The sequence below is a fragment of the Marmota monax genome, unplaced genomic scaffold (genome assembly GCF_021218885.2).
Source record: "Marmota monax isolate L192 unplaced genomic scaffold, Marmota_monax_Labrador192_F-V1.1 WCK01_AAM20220418_F8-fsc00176, whole genome shotgun sequence".
Taxonomy (NCBI): domain Eukaryota; kingdom Metazoa; phylum Chordata; class Mammalia; order Rodentia; family Sciuridae; genus Marmota; species Marmota monax.
The window spans coordinates 1,226,709-1,242,524 of record NW_026694774.1 but is presented as its reverse complement, the minus strand read 5'-3'; the positions used below and the strand labels follow the sequence as shown (position 1 = coordinate 1,242,524).

The following is a 15,816-nucleotide window of genomic DNA, read 5'->3' as shown; positions in this document are numbered from 1 at the left end:
ATGAGTCTAAAATTCAAAGCATTAACCTGTTAGTGACCCCTCTTCTCTCTTCTTAGGAAAAATGGCCATTGGATTTGCCATGTACTACTTCACGTACGACCCCTGGATTGGCAAGTTACTTTACCTAGAGGATTTTTATGTCATCCAAGAATACCGAGGTAAAATTAGGATTATGTTACTTAAAAATAATTTAGAAACTAAAAAGGCATATATTAATTTGTGGAACAGAGACAGGATTTAGTATAAATATGCTGGCTTTGCTATGCAACTCATTTCTATTTCACGAGCCTGATCACTATGCTAGTGCAGTTAAGATTCAATCACAAATTAGAAAACCATTTTATTAGTGTGTATTAATGTTTTAATAAGCCATGCTATCATAGCTATGCTTTTATTTTTAAAAATGCTTTAAATTTTAGGTTGGTTTTTAGTATTCATAGATTAGAAAAATGGCATGTTATAAAACAATAGTGGCAGAGTCCTATTATAAGACAATAGTGACAGAGACTTGTTTCCTTCTTCATTGATCTTTAAAATAAACCCAAACTATTTTCTATTGTCTTTGGTACTACATTCCATTTAGGAAAAAAGGACATATGTGTTTATGAGTTGAGTTTTAACATACACTCTTAAGAATATATAACAACCTGATACAGGGTTTTATATTTTATTCTTTTTAAACTAAAGCAAATAACAAGGTAAGTGGAATTTTTCATCTTATGGTTTTCTTTGGCATTATCTATTTAACAGGCCTAGGTATTGGAGCTCAAATGCTAAAGAGGCTAAGTCAGGTATGTATTATAATTTGTACTGATGTTCTATACATTATCCTTTTCTTCTTCAAATATTACTCAACAGGGCATAAATTAGGAAATTTAATTTCACTACTTAAACATAAACCTAATGTGCTTCACATTTTTATCTAAATTAAACTGGATTTTCAAATCAAATACTCATAAGTTACATGAGTTATATTTAATTAAAATTGATTTCTGTGTAATCCACAAACATACTATATACCTTTTTTTTTGTAATCAAGATGGAGATTAGATGGCAACTTTATTCACAAAATAGGTCTGCAATGTGAATGACAACAATATAAAACAAATAACCTTTTTCATTTTAGAAATATATATATGAGAACATGTGTGCTGTTAGGTAACTTTATCTGTAGAATAAAGACTTTGCAATCAAATTTGGGCTTTTAAAGACAGGGGTCTTAATACTTAGAAAAGTGGAACTTCTTTTTCTTTTTATAGCTATAGAGAAATACAAAAGATAATGACTGTATTCTTATTTCCAAATATTATGCACATATAATGTCTTTCATATAGAACTTCAATGAAACAATTGTGTTAATTAAGACTATATTTTAAATAAAAGTAATCTTTGTTTATTGTTTTTAAACAGATAGCCATCATGAGTCAATGTAACTGCATGCACTTTCTTGTTGTCATTTGGAACCAAGCTTCTATTGAGTACTACACAAGTCGAGGGGCTTTAGACCTTTCCTCTGAGGAGGGGTGGCATTTGTTCAGGTTTAACAGGGAAGAACTCATGGACATGGCAGAGGAAGAATGAAAGAGGCCTCATAACAACTCATTCCAACATAGGCTCCAACATCTGAATGTCACCTGAGTCGAACAGCAGTTTGACACTGAATGTTGTAAAATACAACAAATGATAATATTCTTGTTTGAGCAGATCTTTTACTTTGAAATAGATTTTGCAGATATAATTATCTCTCCCTTATCCAAACTAATATACTAATGGATACAAGCAGTGCTGATAATCCAAATGAAAAGTAATTTCACAAGCATTTATACTTGGCTTTGGCCTGTTTATCAATTACCTACTATAGTTCGCCAAATTTATAATGCTAATTCTTTCACATTTTAACATATTTGAAATTGGGATAGCATTATGATCAACTGGCAAGTTTTTTTTTTCTTTTTAAAGGTCTATGATGTGTTTTATATTTGATGAAATATAGGTACTTTTGAATAGAAACAGACCTCAGATTAAAATAGTCATTTCACATACTGGTCCTAAATCCTGAAGCACTTACTTATGAAAAACTAGCAAATGAATTGAATCTTTAATTTGAGAAGCTTTAAGCTTTTCGCACCACTACCTCCTTTATATTATCACAGAACTACATTCCATCTCTGAGCATCTATAGCTCTTTGGTTGTACATATTAGGGCAGATATCTTATATAACATGGTTATTTGTATGTTTCTTTCTTTCCTGGTAGAGTATAAGCTCTTTACTAAATTATAATTATTGTTATCCTGTAACCAGAAACAAACAGCATGGCAGCACATGAGAGTTCTATGTATTAGGCATTTCATGGGCACAGAAGAATAATTCAGCCACACACACAAGAATCCTTGTCCATGAGAAAATACTAATTATAATAAATGTGGTGAGCTATTTTATTTATAAATACCAAGTACAAGGGAATGCAGAAAAAGAACATTGAAATCCTACCTTGGAGAATTAAGAAAGAGGACACTGGAATTGGATTTGGAGGATGGGGACAGAGTTAGAATGTGGAGCAAGATGAAACAGAAGAGCATTCTAAGAGGAAACATTCACAAAGGCAGAAAATACAGAGGAATAAGTTACAAGTCATGTTCATCAAGCAAGTGGTTGTCATGAATACAATAGAACATATATTAGTATTATGGTAAATAGTGAGAAGGAAGATAGGATGCTTACTAATGAGCTATTGTGCCAATTCTATAATTGCCTAATTCCAGGCTTTAAATAGATATTTGTTTAAGCTACTGCTAGCTTGTTAACTTGCAAGCAGAACAGATTAATAGTGAGCATATAAACCAGGAACCTACTCTGATAACCCAAGAAAGCAATGATGAAGATCTAAATAGCAGCAATAATAGGATTAGAAAATACAAAGGTAGAACAAATTTGATAAATAAGAAATAAGCAAAAGGAGACAGACACAATTTGCTTTTAGGTATACTGACACTGGGATATCTATGGGATGTTAGGTGAATGTAACTAAAACTTATTAGAAATATGGGTCTACAAACTAATAAATAATTAGAAATTATAGGTCTACAACACTGGAGAAATATGAGGGCTAAACATATGAATGAAGCCAGGGAAATTGGTTGAATGAAAATGAGAGGGCATATAGAATGAGAAAAGCTCAGAAGGGATGCAGATTGAGAAGCCTTAACATTTAAGGAATTCAGAGCAAGAAAAGAATAATACAGAGCAAAAGGAGAAGTGGTAATAACAAGAAGCGAAGGGAGGAGTGAGTTTCAAGGATTGAGTGGTAAAATCTAGTTGTATAAAAATTCATTTTGGTATAGAGTCCAGGATCTTTTAAGTTATAGAAAAAAATTGAAAGTAGGGAATTTAGAAAGGAACATTAATTACTCGTTAAAGAAGTATGGAAATCACAGAAAGGAGCTCAACAGAAGAAAGCTTGAGAGAAAAGATAAAGTTAAGAAAAGGTGTTTGGCCTTGGTAATTGTTGCTTTTGGATAAAGAAGAGCTAAAGATTTTTAGAGGTTGAGGAAAAGAAATAAGAGGAAAGAAAAACCAAAGACTGACAATTCAACAGAATGGCATATCATTCTAGTTAAAGACAGGAAGGAATGAGATTAGGGATACCAATAATAGCATCAGTTTGAGGAAAGGGGGATTCGTGGCTGAAAAGGATTAAGTCTACAAGGTAGATATGAAGTAGTTGGGAATGGTTATGTCTAATATATTTTATGCTCTATGAAACAGGAAAAGCAGTCAACTTTAATAGGTATAAGAGGCTTGAGAAGAATAAAATGTTTTTAATACTTCTCAAGAACAGAGAAGTAAACTGCATAGGGGCCAGTGGAAGAACTGCTAAGTAGCATTAGGGGGCCCATGAAGGACATGGTCCTTTTAAACAGAGATGTTTTCAGATATTTAAAGGGATTTAGCCTTAATAAAACAAAAAGAAAAAGCCAAACAAATGTGCCATAAAATATGGATATTTTATTCCATGTCTCAGAAATGAAAAAGAGAGGAAGAGCACATCCTTCTACACACCATTTTAATTTAACTGACATTATATATGCACATATTTTCAGATTTTAGTCTCATTGGTAATCATACCTTCACTGTGGTTTGCTTTCTAATAAAAGCCCTTACAAGTCATCAAATGCATCCTCATACTTCTGGGTTGTTTCATTCAGTCATTTAATATTGTTTTAATTTCATTCAGATTTTGAGTTTTAATCATTTATATGATTGGTCAAACTGTACATTTTAAGATATCAAGGAAAAACTGAATTAAAGTTATACTCTACACATTGGTTACCCATTATATGATTTTTTTTTCATCATTATTTGCAACTTCACACATCTTGTAGTTCTCTATGCAGTCTCTTTATGTAGTCTATTTCAGCTTCTAGTGCTGTACATATCTACATCTTCCGGATGAGACTGCCCATGATCCATAAGTCTGGGGTCAGGTATAAATTGTGTAGCACCTGAGGAATATTAAAATGAAAAAAAAAATAGTCATTTAGAAAATTAATTTTGGGGACTGTGAATATAGTAATGAACAATACAGATAAAAATCTCTACTGACATGGATATAACATTCAAGTTGGGTGAGACAGACAATTACTTATATAAAGCATATATCATGGTGGTGAGTGCTATGCAGAAAAATAAAGCAGGGAGAAACATGGAATATCTGGGTGATTTGACATTTTATAGGTTGGCTAGTGAAAGTCTTCTGAAAAGCTACATGAGCCAAAAACTCAGGATGTGTGCCTTGACTATATCAGCAAAAATATTTTCCAGGATGAGCTGACAGCAAACATAATGGACCCAAAACATGTCTGAAGAACCAAGACAGGTAGACTAGTAGAAAAGATGTATGTGTGTGGGTAGGGGACCCTGATTGAAAGGAGACATGATCAGGCTGGGTCACAAAGAGCCATGGTAAGGTTTTTACCTTTCATTTTAAATGAGATGAAAAACTAGAGGACAATTTTAAGTAAAGGAGTGACACAGTCTTTATGTTTTTAACAAGATCACTTTCAGCTTTCAGAGACCATGGGGAAAAAGGGTACAGGGAAGGAGATCAGTCAGGAAGCAAATGCAGTGCTCCAGGAAAAATGCTGAGGTCTTTAAATAGGGTGATAGCAATGGAGGTGGTGAAAGGAATTAGATTCTAGAGATAGAATGGACAGAGTTTCCCAAATGGATTGAATATATTATGTGAGAGAGGCTTATTTATCTTGAGAAACTGGAAGAATGGAGTTGACATTGACTGAAATAGGAAAAAAAGTGTGAGAGAAGTAGGTTTGAAGGAAAACTAATGAAATGTATTCTTAGATGTGTTAAACTTGATTTCTCTTACTAAACATCTGAGTAAAAATGTTGTATAGGCAGATAGACCTATGAATCTATTGAGTTCAAAGGAGGCCTTGACTGGCTTATAAATTTTATAGTCATATCCTATATATAGCATTTAAAACTATGGGACTGCATGAGATCATCCATAATCAGAGAAGTTCAAGGCAGGATCCCTTTGGATACTCCAGCTTTTTAAGGTTAAGAAAATTAGGAGAATGTCACAGAGAAGACTGAAAGAAAAGCTAGTCAGTGAGGTAAGAGAACCAATAGTAAATGATATCCCACAGGTCAAATGAAGAGACTATTTTAAGGTCGAGGGAGTATAACCTGAATAAATATTGATATATTGCATTAGTTGGAGCCAGAACTCCTGGATTTGACAATATGTGGATCAACAGTGATTATAACAAGCTTATCATGTACTATGCAAAATGCTAAGTTATTTTCATGTACTGTCTCATAAAATCATCATGAGGTGGATGCTATTTTTATACATCCACATATAATGACATATTGATAAATGGTGAACCACATTACAATGGTGGTTCCCTAATATTATAGTGTAGGTAAAAATTTTCTTTTACTTAGTGACATCAAAGTACAACACATTATACACATTTGTGGTGATGTTGATGTAAACAAACCTACTTCCTGGTGGCCAAATAGAATTATAACTATATAAGATCATATGTAATAAATACTTGATAATAATGCTATTTAGTTAATATGCTATACTTTTAATCATTATTTTAAAACAAGCTCATAAAAGTGTTTACTGTAAAACAGTATGACATGTTATGGCAGTAGTAGTCTCATTTGTCTTGTACTTACCATATCCCTTGATTGTATCAAGAGGACATGTCAAGTATTGACCTATACCACCTAGGTTTATATAAGTACACTCTATGATTTTTCACAAAATGGTAAAATCATCTAATGTCACATATCTCAGAGTAGATCCCTACAGTTAAGCAATACATAACTGTATTATTCTTTTACATATAAGGAAAGTTTAATTTAGAGAGGTTAAGTAACTTGAATAATGTCACTCAACTGAAAATGTAATGCAACCAGGACTGAGTCCAAGTTTGTTTAACCCAAACACAACAACCTTGTATATTTTGTAAAATGGTATTAGAGTAATAACAATCTCATATAATTATTTTTAGTATTAAGTAGGACAATGGGTACAGAGCATTGCATATAATACCTTGGGCATAGTAACTACATAATGTTTCTTCTGAGTACTGTTTTATTTAAAGGAATTTTTTTCCAAAATGTTATTTGTTTTAAAATTATTTTATTACATTTGGGAACCACACATTGTTTTCTATAGGATAATTAAATTTCAGTTTTATAACAAAAACAAAGGGGAGAAACAGATTAGAATAATTGATTTCTCTTACTTTCATCTTTTTAGGAATATTTTCTATTTTGTAATGTGAGAAACTTGATAACTTAATCATCAAATATATTCAAAAAATAACCAGATAATATGTAACCATTATCCATAATAGTAATACAGTTCTCTGTAGATCAGGAATTCTTAAGGTGGTGTCCCTTTGGAGAGTGTATGTTAGGACTCATGTGATCTATTAAATGGGATGGGGAAAATTTTTATTTATGTTCACTGATGTCTGAAAATAGATATTTTCTTCTTCAATAATGAACATATGCTTAAAAAAGCCATCATAGCATTAGCAGTGCCTTGCATTTTGTCACCAATAAAAATCACAGATGTTTTCATATCACATTACAGTTGCAGATCATCTAAGAAATCTTCACACAACTACTTGAAAACTGTGGTACTACTGAACCTATTATTAGATATTGTTCAATCTATTTTAAAAAGATCACATGATCAGAGCAAACACCAAGCACTAAGAAGCCGAATTCCGGCTCCCGGAACTGAGCCCGCGGGGACTGCTTCTTGGAGCTTACACTTATAGGAGCTTACACCGAGCACGGAGCGGCCGAGTTCCGGCTCCCAGAACCGTCCTGGAACCGCCCTGGCTCAGGGCTGCGGAGTCTGCAGAGGCTGCTTCTTGGACCCTGCTACTATCAGAGCAAACACCAAGCACTAAGAAGCCGAATTCCAGCTCCCGGAACTGAGCCCGCGGGGACTGCTTCTTGGAGCTTACACTTATAGGAGCTTACACCAAGCACGGAGCGGCTGAGTTCCGGCTCCCGGAACTGTCCCGGAACCGCCCTGGCTCAGGGCTGCGGAGCCCGCGGAGGCTGCTTCTTGGACCCTGCTACTATCAGAGCAAACACCAAGCACTAAGCAGCCGAATTCCGGCTCCCGGAACTGAGCCCGCGGGGACTGCTTCTTGGAGCTTACACTTATAGGAGCTTACACCGAGCACGGAGCGGCCAAGTTCCGGCTCCCGGAACTTCCCTGGACCGGGGCTGGGAGCCCGCGGAAACTGCGTCTCGGTCCGGGTCCTGCTGAGGGCCGGTCAGGACTCACCCGTTGCTTGGGTTGCCCGGCAAGGGGAACGAAATGCTGTCATTCGCATAGGATAACAACATGGCAGAGATCTGATGTCAGCAGAAAGCGGTGGAGGAGAGATCTTCATCAATACCAGCGGTGATATAAGCAGTTGGTCTCCTGGTAAGGGGGGTGAGGCTCAGTCACCCGAGTCGCCTCAATTTGTCCTCGAGCCAGAGGGAAGGAGCCGGGCCGCCGCCAGCCCCCGGAGCAGGCCCAGCGGCTCGCCAGCGTGGTGACCGCGTGACCCCAATTGGAGAGGGGGTGGAGCGGAGCCGCCACCCACACCCGCCAGGTGGGCAGACCCACGACCCAGTAGTACATGGGCGTGGTAGGAGGGGCAGGGCAGAGCCGCCGTTCGCGCTTGCAAGGTAAACAGACCTGTGACAGCCTGGCGGGTCAGGCCCAGTGGCCTGCCAGTGTGGTACACACGTCACCCCAACTCGAGTAGGGGCAGAGCAGATCCTTCTCCCACGCCCGGATCAGGCCCTGCCGGTGTGGTGGTCACGTGACGCCAATTGGAGTGGGGGCGGAGCGGAACCGACACCCGTGCCCGCAGGGTGAGCAGACCAGTGATCAACCTGCAGATCAGGCCCAGGGGTCCGCAGGCGTGGTAGGAGGGGCAGGGCAGATCCGCCGCCCGCGCCTTCAAGGTAGGCAGACCTACAACAGACCGGCGGATCAGGCCCAGGAGCCTGCCGGCGTGGTACAAACACCACCCTAATTGGAGTAGTGACAGAGCAGAGTCGCCTCCCTTGCCAGGAACAGGCCCAGCGTCCTGCAGGCGGGGTAGTCACGACACCGCAATTGGAGTAGGGGGAGAGCAGAGCCTCCACCCGTGCCCGAAAGGTGGGCAGATCTGCGACCGACCAGCGGGACAGGCCCAGTGGCCTGCTGGTACGACAGACACGTCACCCCATTTGGAGTAGGGGCAGAGTAGAGCTGCCGCCCGCGCCTGCAGGGTAGGCAAACCTGCAACCGACCGGCGGATCAGGCCCGGTGGCCTGCTGGCGTGGTACACTCGTCACCCCAATTGGAGTAGGGGCAGAACAGAGCCGCCACCAGCTCCCAGAACAGGCCCAGTGACCTGCCGGCGTGGTAGCCACGACACCCCAATTGGAATAAGGAGAGAGCAGAGCCGCCGCCCGCACCTGCAGGAAAGATACGCAAGCAGTATGAAAAGACAAGGAAAGAAAGGACCACAAGCAATGCAGGTCAACGCAACTTTAGAAGAGGTAACAGCTGCAGCAGATGGAATGTCAGATAAAGAATTCAGGATATACATGCTTCAGATGATCTGGAGTATCAAGGAAGACATTAAACAGCAAAATCAGACAATGAAAGATCACTTCGACAACGAATTACGCAAACAAATCCAGGAAGCAAAGGATCAACTATACAGGGAGATAGAGGTTATAAAAAACAAGCAATCAGAAATCCTAGAAATGCAGGAAGCAATAAACCAACTTAAAAACTCAATGGAGAATACTACCAACAGAGTAGAACACTTAGAAGATAGAACATCAGACAATGAAGACAAAGTATTTCAACTGGAAAAGAACATAGACAGCTCAGCAAGACTGTTAAGAAACCATGAGCAGAACATCCAAGAAATATGGGATAACATTAAGAGACCAAACTTAAGAGTCATTGGGATACAGGAAGGTACAGAGCTCCAAACCAAAGGAATGAGCAGTCTATTCAATGAAATAATACAAGAAAACTTCCCAGACTTGAAGAATGAGACAGAATCCCAAATCCTAGAAGCCTACAGGACGCCGAATGTGCAAAATCATAAGAGATCCACACCTAGACACATTATAATGAAGATGCCCAACATACAGAATAAGGAGAGAATTTTAAAAGCTACCAGAGAAAGGAAGCAGATTACATTTAGGGGCAAGCCAATCAGGATAACAGCTGATCTTTCAACACAGACTCTGAAAGCTAGAAGATCCTGGAATAACATATTTCAAACACTGAAAGAAAATGGGTTCTAACCAAGAATTGTGTATCCAGCGAAATTAAGCTTCAGGATGGAGAATGAAATTAAAACCTTCCACGATAAACAAAAGTTTAAAGAATTCGCAGCTAGAAAACCATCTCTTCAAAACATCCTCGCCAAAGTATTACAGGAAGAGGAAATGGAAAATAACAATGAAAACCAACAGTGGGAGGTAGGACAGTAAAGGGGGGGGGAAATAATCAAAGAGGAAAACAAACAATGTTTAGTAACAGAAATAAACAAATATGGCTGGAAGAACAACCCATATCTCAATAATAACCCTAAATGTTAATGGCTTAAACTCACCAATTAAGAGACACAGGCTAGTAGAATGGATCACAAAACAAGACCCAACAATATGCTGCCTACAGGAGACGCATTTGATAGGAAAAGACATACATAGGCTGAAGGTGAAAGGTTGGGAAAAATCATATCACTCATATGGACTTCGGAAACAAGCAGGCGTGTCCATACTCATATCAAATAAAATAGATTTCAAGCCAAAGTTAATCAAAAGAGATAAAGAGGGACACTACATACTGCTTAAGGGAACCATACACCAACAAGACATAACAATCATAAATATTTATGCCCCAAACAATGGTGCAGCTATGTTCGTCAAACAAACTCTTCTCAAGTTCAAGAGTCTAATAGACCACCACACCATAATCATGGGAGACTTCAACACACCTCTCTCGCCACTGGACAGATCTTCCAAACAAAAGTTGAATAAGGAAACTATAGAACTCAATAACACTATTAATAACCTAGACCTAATTGACATATATAGAGTATACCACCCAACATCAAGCAGTTACACTTTTTTCTCAGCAGCACATGGATCCTTCTCAAAAATAGATCATATATTATGTCACAGGGCAACTCTTAGACTATATAAAGGAGTAGAGATAATACCATGCATCTTATCTGATCATAATGGAATGAAACTGAAAATCAACGATAAAAGAAGGAAGGAAAAAGCATACATCAATTGGAGAATGAACACAGGTTACTGAATGATCAATGGGTTATAGAAGACATCAAGGAGGAAATTAAAAAATTCTTAGAGATAAATGAAAACACAGACACAACATATCGGAATCTATGGGACACATTGAAAGCAGTTCTAAGAGGAAAATTCATTGCTTGGAGTTCATTCCTTAAAAAAAGAAAAAACCAACAAATAAATGATCTCATACTTCATCTCAAAATCCTAGAAAAAGAAGAGCAAAACAACAGCAAAAGAAGTAGAAGGCAAAAATAATTAAAATCAGAGCTGAAGTTAATGAAATCGAAACAAAAGAAACAATTGAAAAAATTGACAAAACTAAAAGTTGGTTCTTTGAAAAAATAAACAAAATCGACAGACCCTTAGCCATGCTAGCGAAGAGAAGAAGAGAGAGAACTCAAATTACTAGCATACGGGATGAAAAAGGCAATATCACAACAGACACTTCAGAAATACAGAAGATAATCAAAAACTATTTTGAATCCTTATACTCCAATAAATTAGAAGATAGTGAAGGCATAGATAAATTTCTTAAGTCATATGATCTGCCCAGATTGAGTCAGGAGGATATAGACAACCTAAACAGACCAATATCAATTGAGGAAATAGAAGAAACCATAAAAAGACTACCAACTAAGAAAAGCCCAGGTCCGGATGGGTATACAGCAGAATTTTACAAAACCTTTAAAGAAGAACTAATACCAATACTTTTCAAGCTACTTCAGGAAATAGAAAAGGAGAGAGAACTTCCAAATTCATTCTATGAGGCCAACATCACCCTGATACCTAAACCAGACAAAGACACTTCAAAGAAAGAAAACTACAGACCAATATCTCTAATGAACCTAGATGCAAAAATCCTCAATAAAATTCTGGCGAATCGGATACAAAAACATATCAAAAAAATTGTACACCATGATCAAGTAGGATTCATCCCTGGGATGCAAGGCTGGTTCAATATACGGAAATCAATAAATGTTATTCACCACATCAATAGACTTAAAAATAAGAACCATATGATCATCTCGATAGATGCGGAAAAAGCATTCGACAAAGTACAGCATCCCTTTATGTTCAAAACTCTAGAAAAACTAGGGATAACAGGAACATACCTCAATATTGTAAAAGCAATCTATGCTAAGCCTCAGGCTAGCATCATTCTGAATGGAGAAAAACTGAAGGCATTCCCTCTAAAATCTGGAACAAGACAGGGATGCCCTCTCTCTCCACTTCTCTTCAACATAGTTCTCGAAACACTGGCCAGAGCAATTAGACAGACGAAAGAAATTAAAGGCATAAAAATAGGAAAAGAAATTAAATTATCACTATTTGCAGATGATATGATTCTATACCTAGCAGACCCAAAAGGCTCTACAAAGAAACTATTGGAGCTAATAAATGAATTCAGCAAAGTGGCAGGATTTAAAATCAACACGCATAAATCAAAGGCATTCCTGTATATCAGCGACAAATCCTCTGAAATGGAAATGAGGACAACCACTCCATTCAAAATATCTTCAAAAAAAATAAAATACTTGGGAATCAACCTAACAAAAGAGGTGAAAGACTTATACAATGAAAACTACAGAACCCTAAAGAGAGAAATAGAAGAAGATCTTAGAAGATGGAAAAATATACCCTGTTCATGGATAGGCAGAACTAACATCATCAAAATGGCGATATTACCAAAAGTTCTCTATAGGTTTAATGCAATGCCAATCAAAATCCCAATGGCATTTCTTGTAGAAATAGAGAAAGCAATCATGAAATTCATATGGAAAAATAAAAGACCCAGAATAGCAAAAACAATGCTAAGCAAGAAGTGTGAATCAGGCGGTATAGCGATACCAGACTTCAAACTATACTACAGAGCAATAGTAACAAAAACAGCATGGTACTGGTACCAAAACAGGCGGGTGGACCAATGGTACAGAATAGAGGACACAGAAACCAATCCACAAAACTACAACTATCTTATATTTGATAAAGGGGCTAAAAGCATGCAATGGAGGAAGGATAGCATCTTCAACAAATGGTGCTGGGAAAACTGGAAATCCATATGCAACAAAATGAAACTGAATCCCTTTCTCTCGCCATGCACAAAAGTTAATTCAAAATGGATCAAGGAGCTTGATATCAAATCAGAGACGCGCCGTCTGATAGAAGAAAAAGTTGGCTACGATCTACAGTCGGTAGGGTCGGGCTCCAAATTCCTCAATAGGACACCCATAGCACAAAAGTTAATAACTAGAATCAACAAATGGGACTTACTCAAACTAAAAAGTTTTTTCTCAGCAAAAGAAACAATAAGAGAGGTAAATAGGGAGCCTACATCCTGGGAACAAATCTTTACTCCTCACACTTCAGATAGAGCCCTAATATCCAGAGTATACAAAGAACTCAAAAAATTAGACAATAAGAGAACAAACAACCCAATCAACAAATGGGCCAAGGACCTGAACAGACACTTCTCAGAGGAGGACATACAGTCAATCAACAAGTACATGAAAAAATGCTCACCATCTCTAGCTGTCAGAGAAATGCAAATCAAAACCACCCTAAGATACCATCTCACTCCAGTAAGATTGGCAGCCATTATGAAGTCAAACAACAACAAGTGCTGGCGAGGATGTGGGGAAAAGGGTACACTTGTACATTGCTGGTGGGACTGCAGATTGGTGCAGCCAATTTGGAAAGCAGTATGGAGATTTCTTGGAAAGCTGGGAATGGAGCCACCATTTGACCCAGCTATTCCCCTTCTTGGTCTATTCCCTAAAGACCTAAAAAGAGCATGCTACAGGGACACTGCTACATCGATGTTCATAGCAGCACAGTTCACAATAGCAAGACTGTGGAACCAACCTAGATGCCCTTCAATAGACGAATGGATAAAAAAAAATGTGGCATTTATACACAATGGAGTATTACTCTGCATTAAAAAATGACAAAATCATAGAATTTACAGGGAAATGGATGGCATTAGAGCAGATTATGCTAAGTGAAGCTAGCCAATCCCTAAAAAACAAATGCCAAATGTCTTCTTTGATATAAGGAAAGTAACTAAGAACAGAGTAGGGACGAAGAATAGGAGAAGAAGATTAACATTTAACAGGGATGAGAAGTGGGAGGGAAAGGGAGAGAGAAGGGAAATTGCATGGTAATGGAAGGAGACCCTCAGGGTTATACAGTGGAGGGGGTAGAGAGAGAGGAGGGGAGGGGAGGGGAGAGGTGGGGAGGGGGGAGGGTGGATGATGGGAAAGGCAGCGGAGCACAACAGACACTAGTATGGCAATTTGTAAATCAATGGATGTGTAACTGATGTGAATCTGCAATTTGTGTATGGGGTGAAGGTGGGAGTTCATAACCCACTTGAATCAAAGTGTGGAATATGATATGTCAAGAAATTTGTAATGTTTTGAACAACCCACAATAAAAAATTAAAAAAAAAAAAAGATCACATATTACAGTATATTTTACGTATTCTATTATTTCTTTTGAAAACATTTTGAGAAGAAATTTCAGCACATAAATGGTTAAGAACCTGCTAAAAAGACTTTCTCAAATATCCTTACTGCCACCTTGTGGAAATTATTGCTCAGTACAAGAAAATAGTGAGATGAAATAATTTTCTCCTTTCTCAAGCTAACATACTATCAGTAGGCATATGACAAATAATACTATGTCTTTATGTGTCGAATCTGCTTACTAATATCCATAAATCAACTAAGTCTTCTAGCACTTTTACCCACTTATTAATTTATTGCTTGTCCAAAGTCTTGTCAAATATTCACCTCACTAAAACTCAAAAATGTTACTGTATTGTGAAAGCCACTATAGAAAATACATAAATGAATGTGTCTGTATTATTGAAACTTTAATGCACCAATACTCATAAATTTGAATTTCACGTAATTTTCACTTGTCATGAAATAGTATTCTTTTGATTTATTTTTTTTCAGCAATTGAAAACATATAAAGCAGTCTTAATTTGTAGAATATACAAAAACAGGCAGGGAGTCACATCTGGTACATGTGTCATAGGCTGTCAACTGCTGCTTTAAGGGGCAATATCCTGTAAGACTACGGAATATTTCATTCTGCTTTCATTACTTGAAGATGTCCATGATATCAACTTTCCAAATTTGTGATTCCCAAATAAGTATAATTTCCACATTAAACATGTAAGGGATGGTAGGAAACAACCAAACCCATATTCAGAGAAATAATAATACAATCAGTACACACTCAATCTGTTCTGTAGGTGTTAAGTGTTAGCCATAGCTGGGCTCACTAGCTAGTGATCAATAAAGTATAGTCAATGAAAATTTGTTTAATGGCAAAATAGCTAATTACTCTAAGCCAATGATAATGATGACTACTACTACTATACTACTACTACTACTACTACTACTAGTACTACTACTACTTCTTCTTCTTCTTCTTCTTCTTATTATTATTATTATTATTATTATTATTATTACTACCAGGAATGGAACACAGAACACTTAACCACTGAACCACATCCCTCGCCCTTCTATTTTATTTAGAGAAAGGGTGTCACTGAGGTGCTTAGGGCCTCACTAAGTTGCTGAGGCTGGCTTTGAACTCAGAATCCTCCTGCCTCAGCCTCCCAAGCCACTAGGAGTACAGGTATGCACTACCATGCCTAGCTGATGATATCCTTTACTACTCATTGAGACCTTAGTATGTGCCTGACGTTATGCTTGGTGCTTTATATGCAATATCTCATTTAATAGTCACAAAAGCCATGTGAGATCTATTATTTTCCCTCTTTCATGGATGAAGAGACTGAGGCTAGAAGTGATAGGTAACTTGCCCCAAATAAAAGAACTATTAAATGCTGCATTTGGCATTCAGATTGAAGTCTTATTCCAAATCTATAATCATAGTCACCATTTTTTTTCCCATA

At 37.6% G+C, this 15,816-nt stretch overlaps 2 protein-coding genes across 2 annotated transcripts in view; one reads left to right on the top strand and one right to left on the bottom strand.

Moving 5' to 3' along the window:
• Satl1 (spermidine/spermine N1-acetyl transferase like 1) overlaps window positions 1-1,650 on the top strand; it is a 44,768-nt gene extending 43,118 nt beyond the window's left edge. Inside the window, exons 6-8 of the mRNA XM_058572930.1 lie at window positions 57-158; window positions 751-791; window positions 1,411-1,650. Coding sequence (XP_058428913.1) covers window positions 57-158; window positions 751-791; window positions 1,411-1,581 — 314 coding nt within the window. The 3' untranslated portion in view covers window positions 1,582-1,650. The remainder of the gene's footprint in view (window positions 1-56; window positions 159-750; window positions 792-1,410) is intronic.
• A 2,337-nt stretch (window positions 1,651-3,987) lies between these two features.
• The window catches only part of Apool (apolipoprotein O like), an 82,085-nt gene continuing 70,256 nt past the window's right edge, over window positions 3,988-15,816 (bottom strand). Inside the window, exon 9 of the mRNA XM_046425362.2 lies at window positions 3,988-4,504. Coding sequence (XP_046281318.1) covers window positions 4,416-4,504 — 89 coding nt within the window. The 3' untranslated portion in view covers window positions 3,988-4,415. The remainder of the gene's footprint in view (window positions 4,505-15,816) is intronic.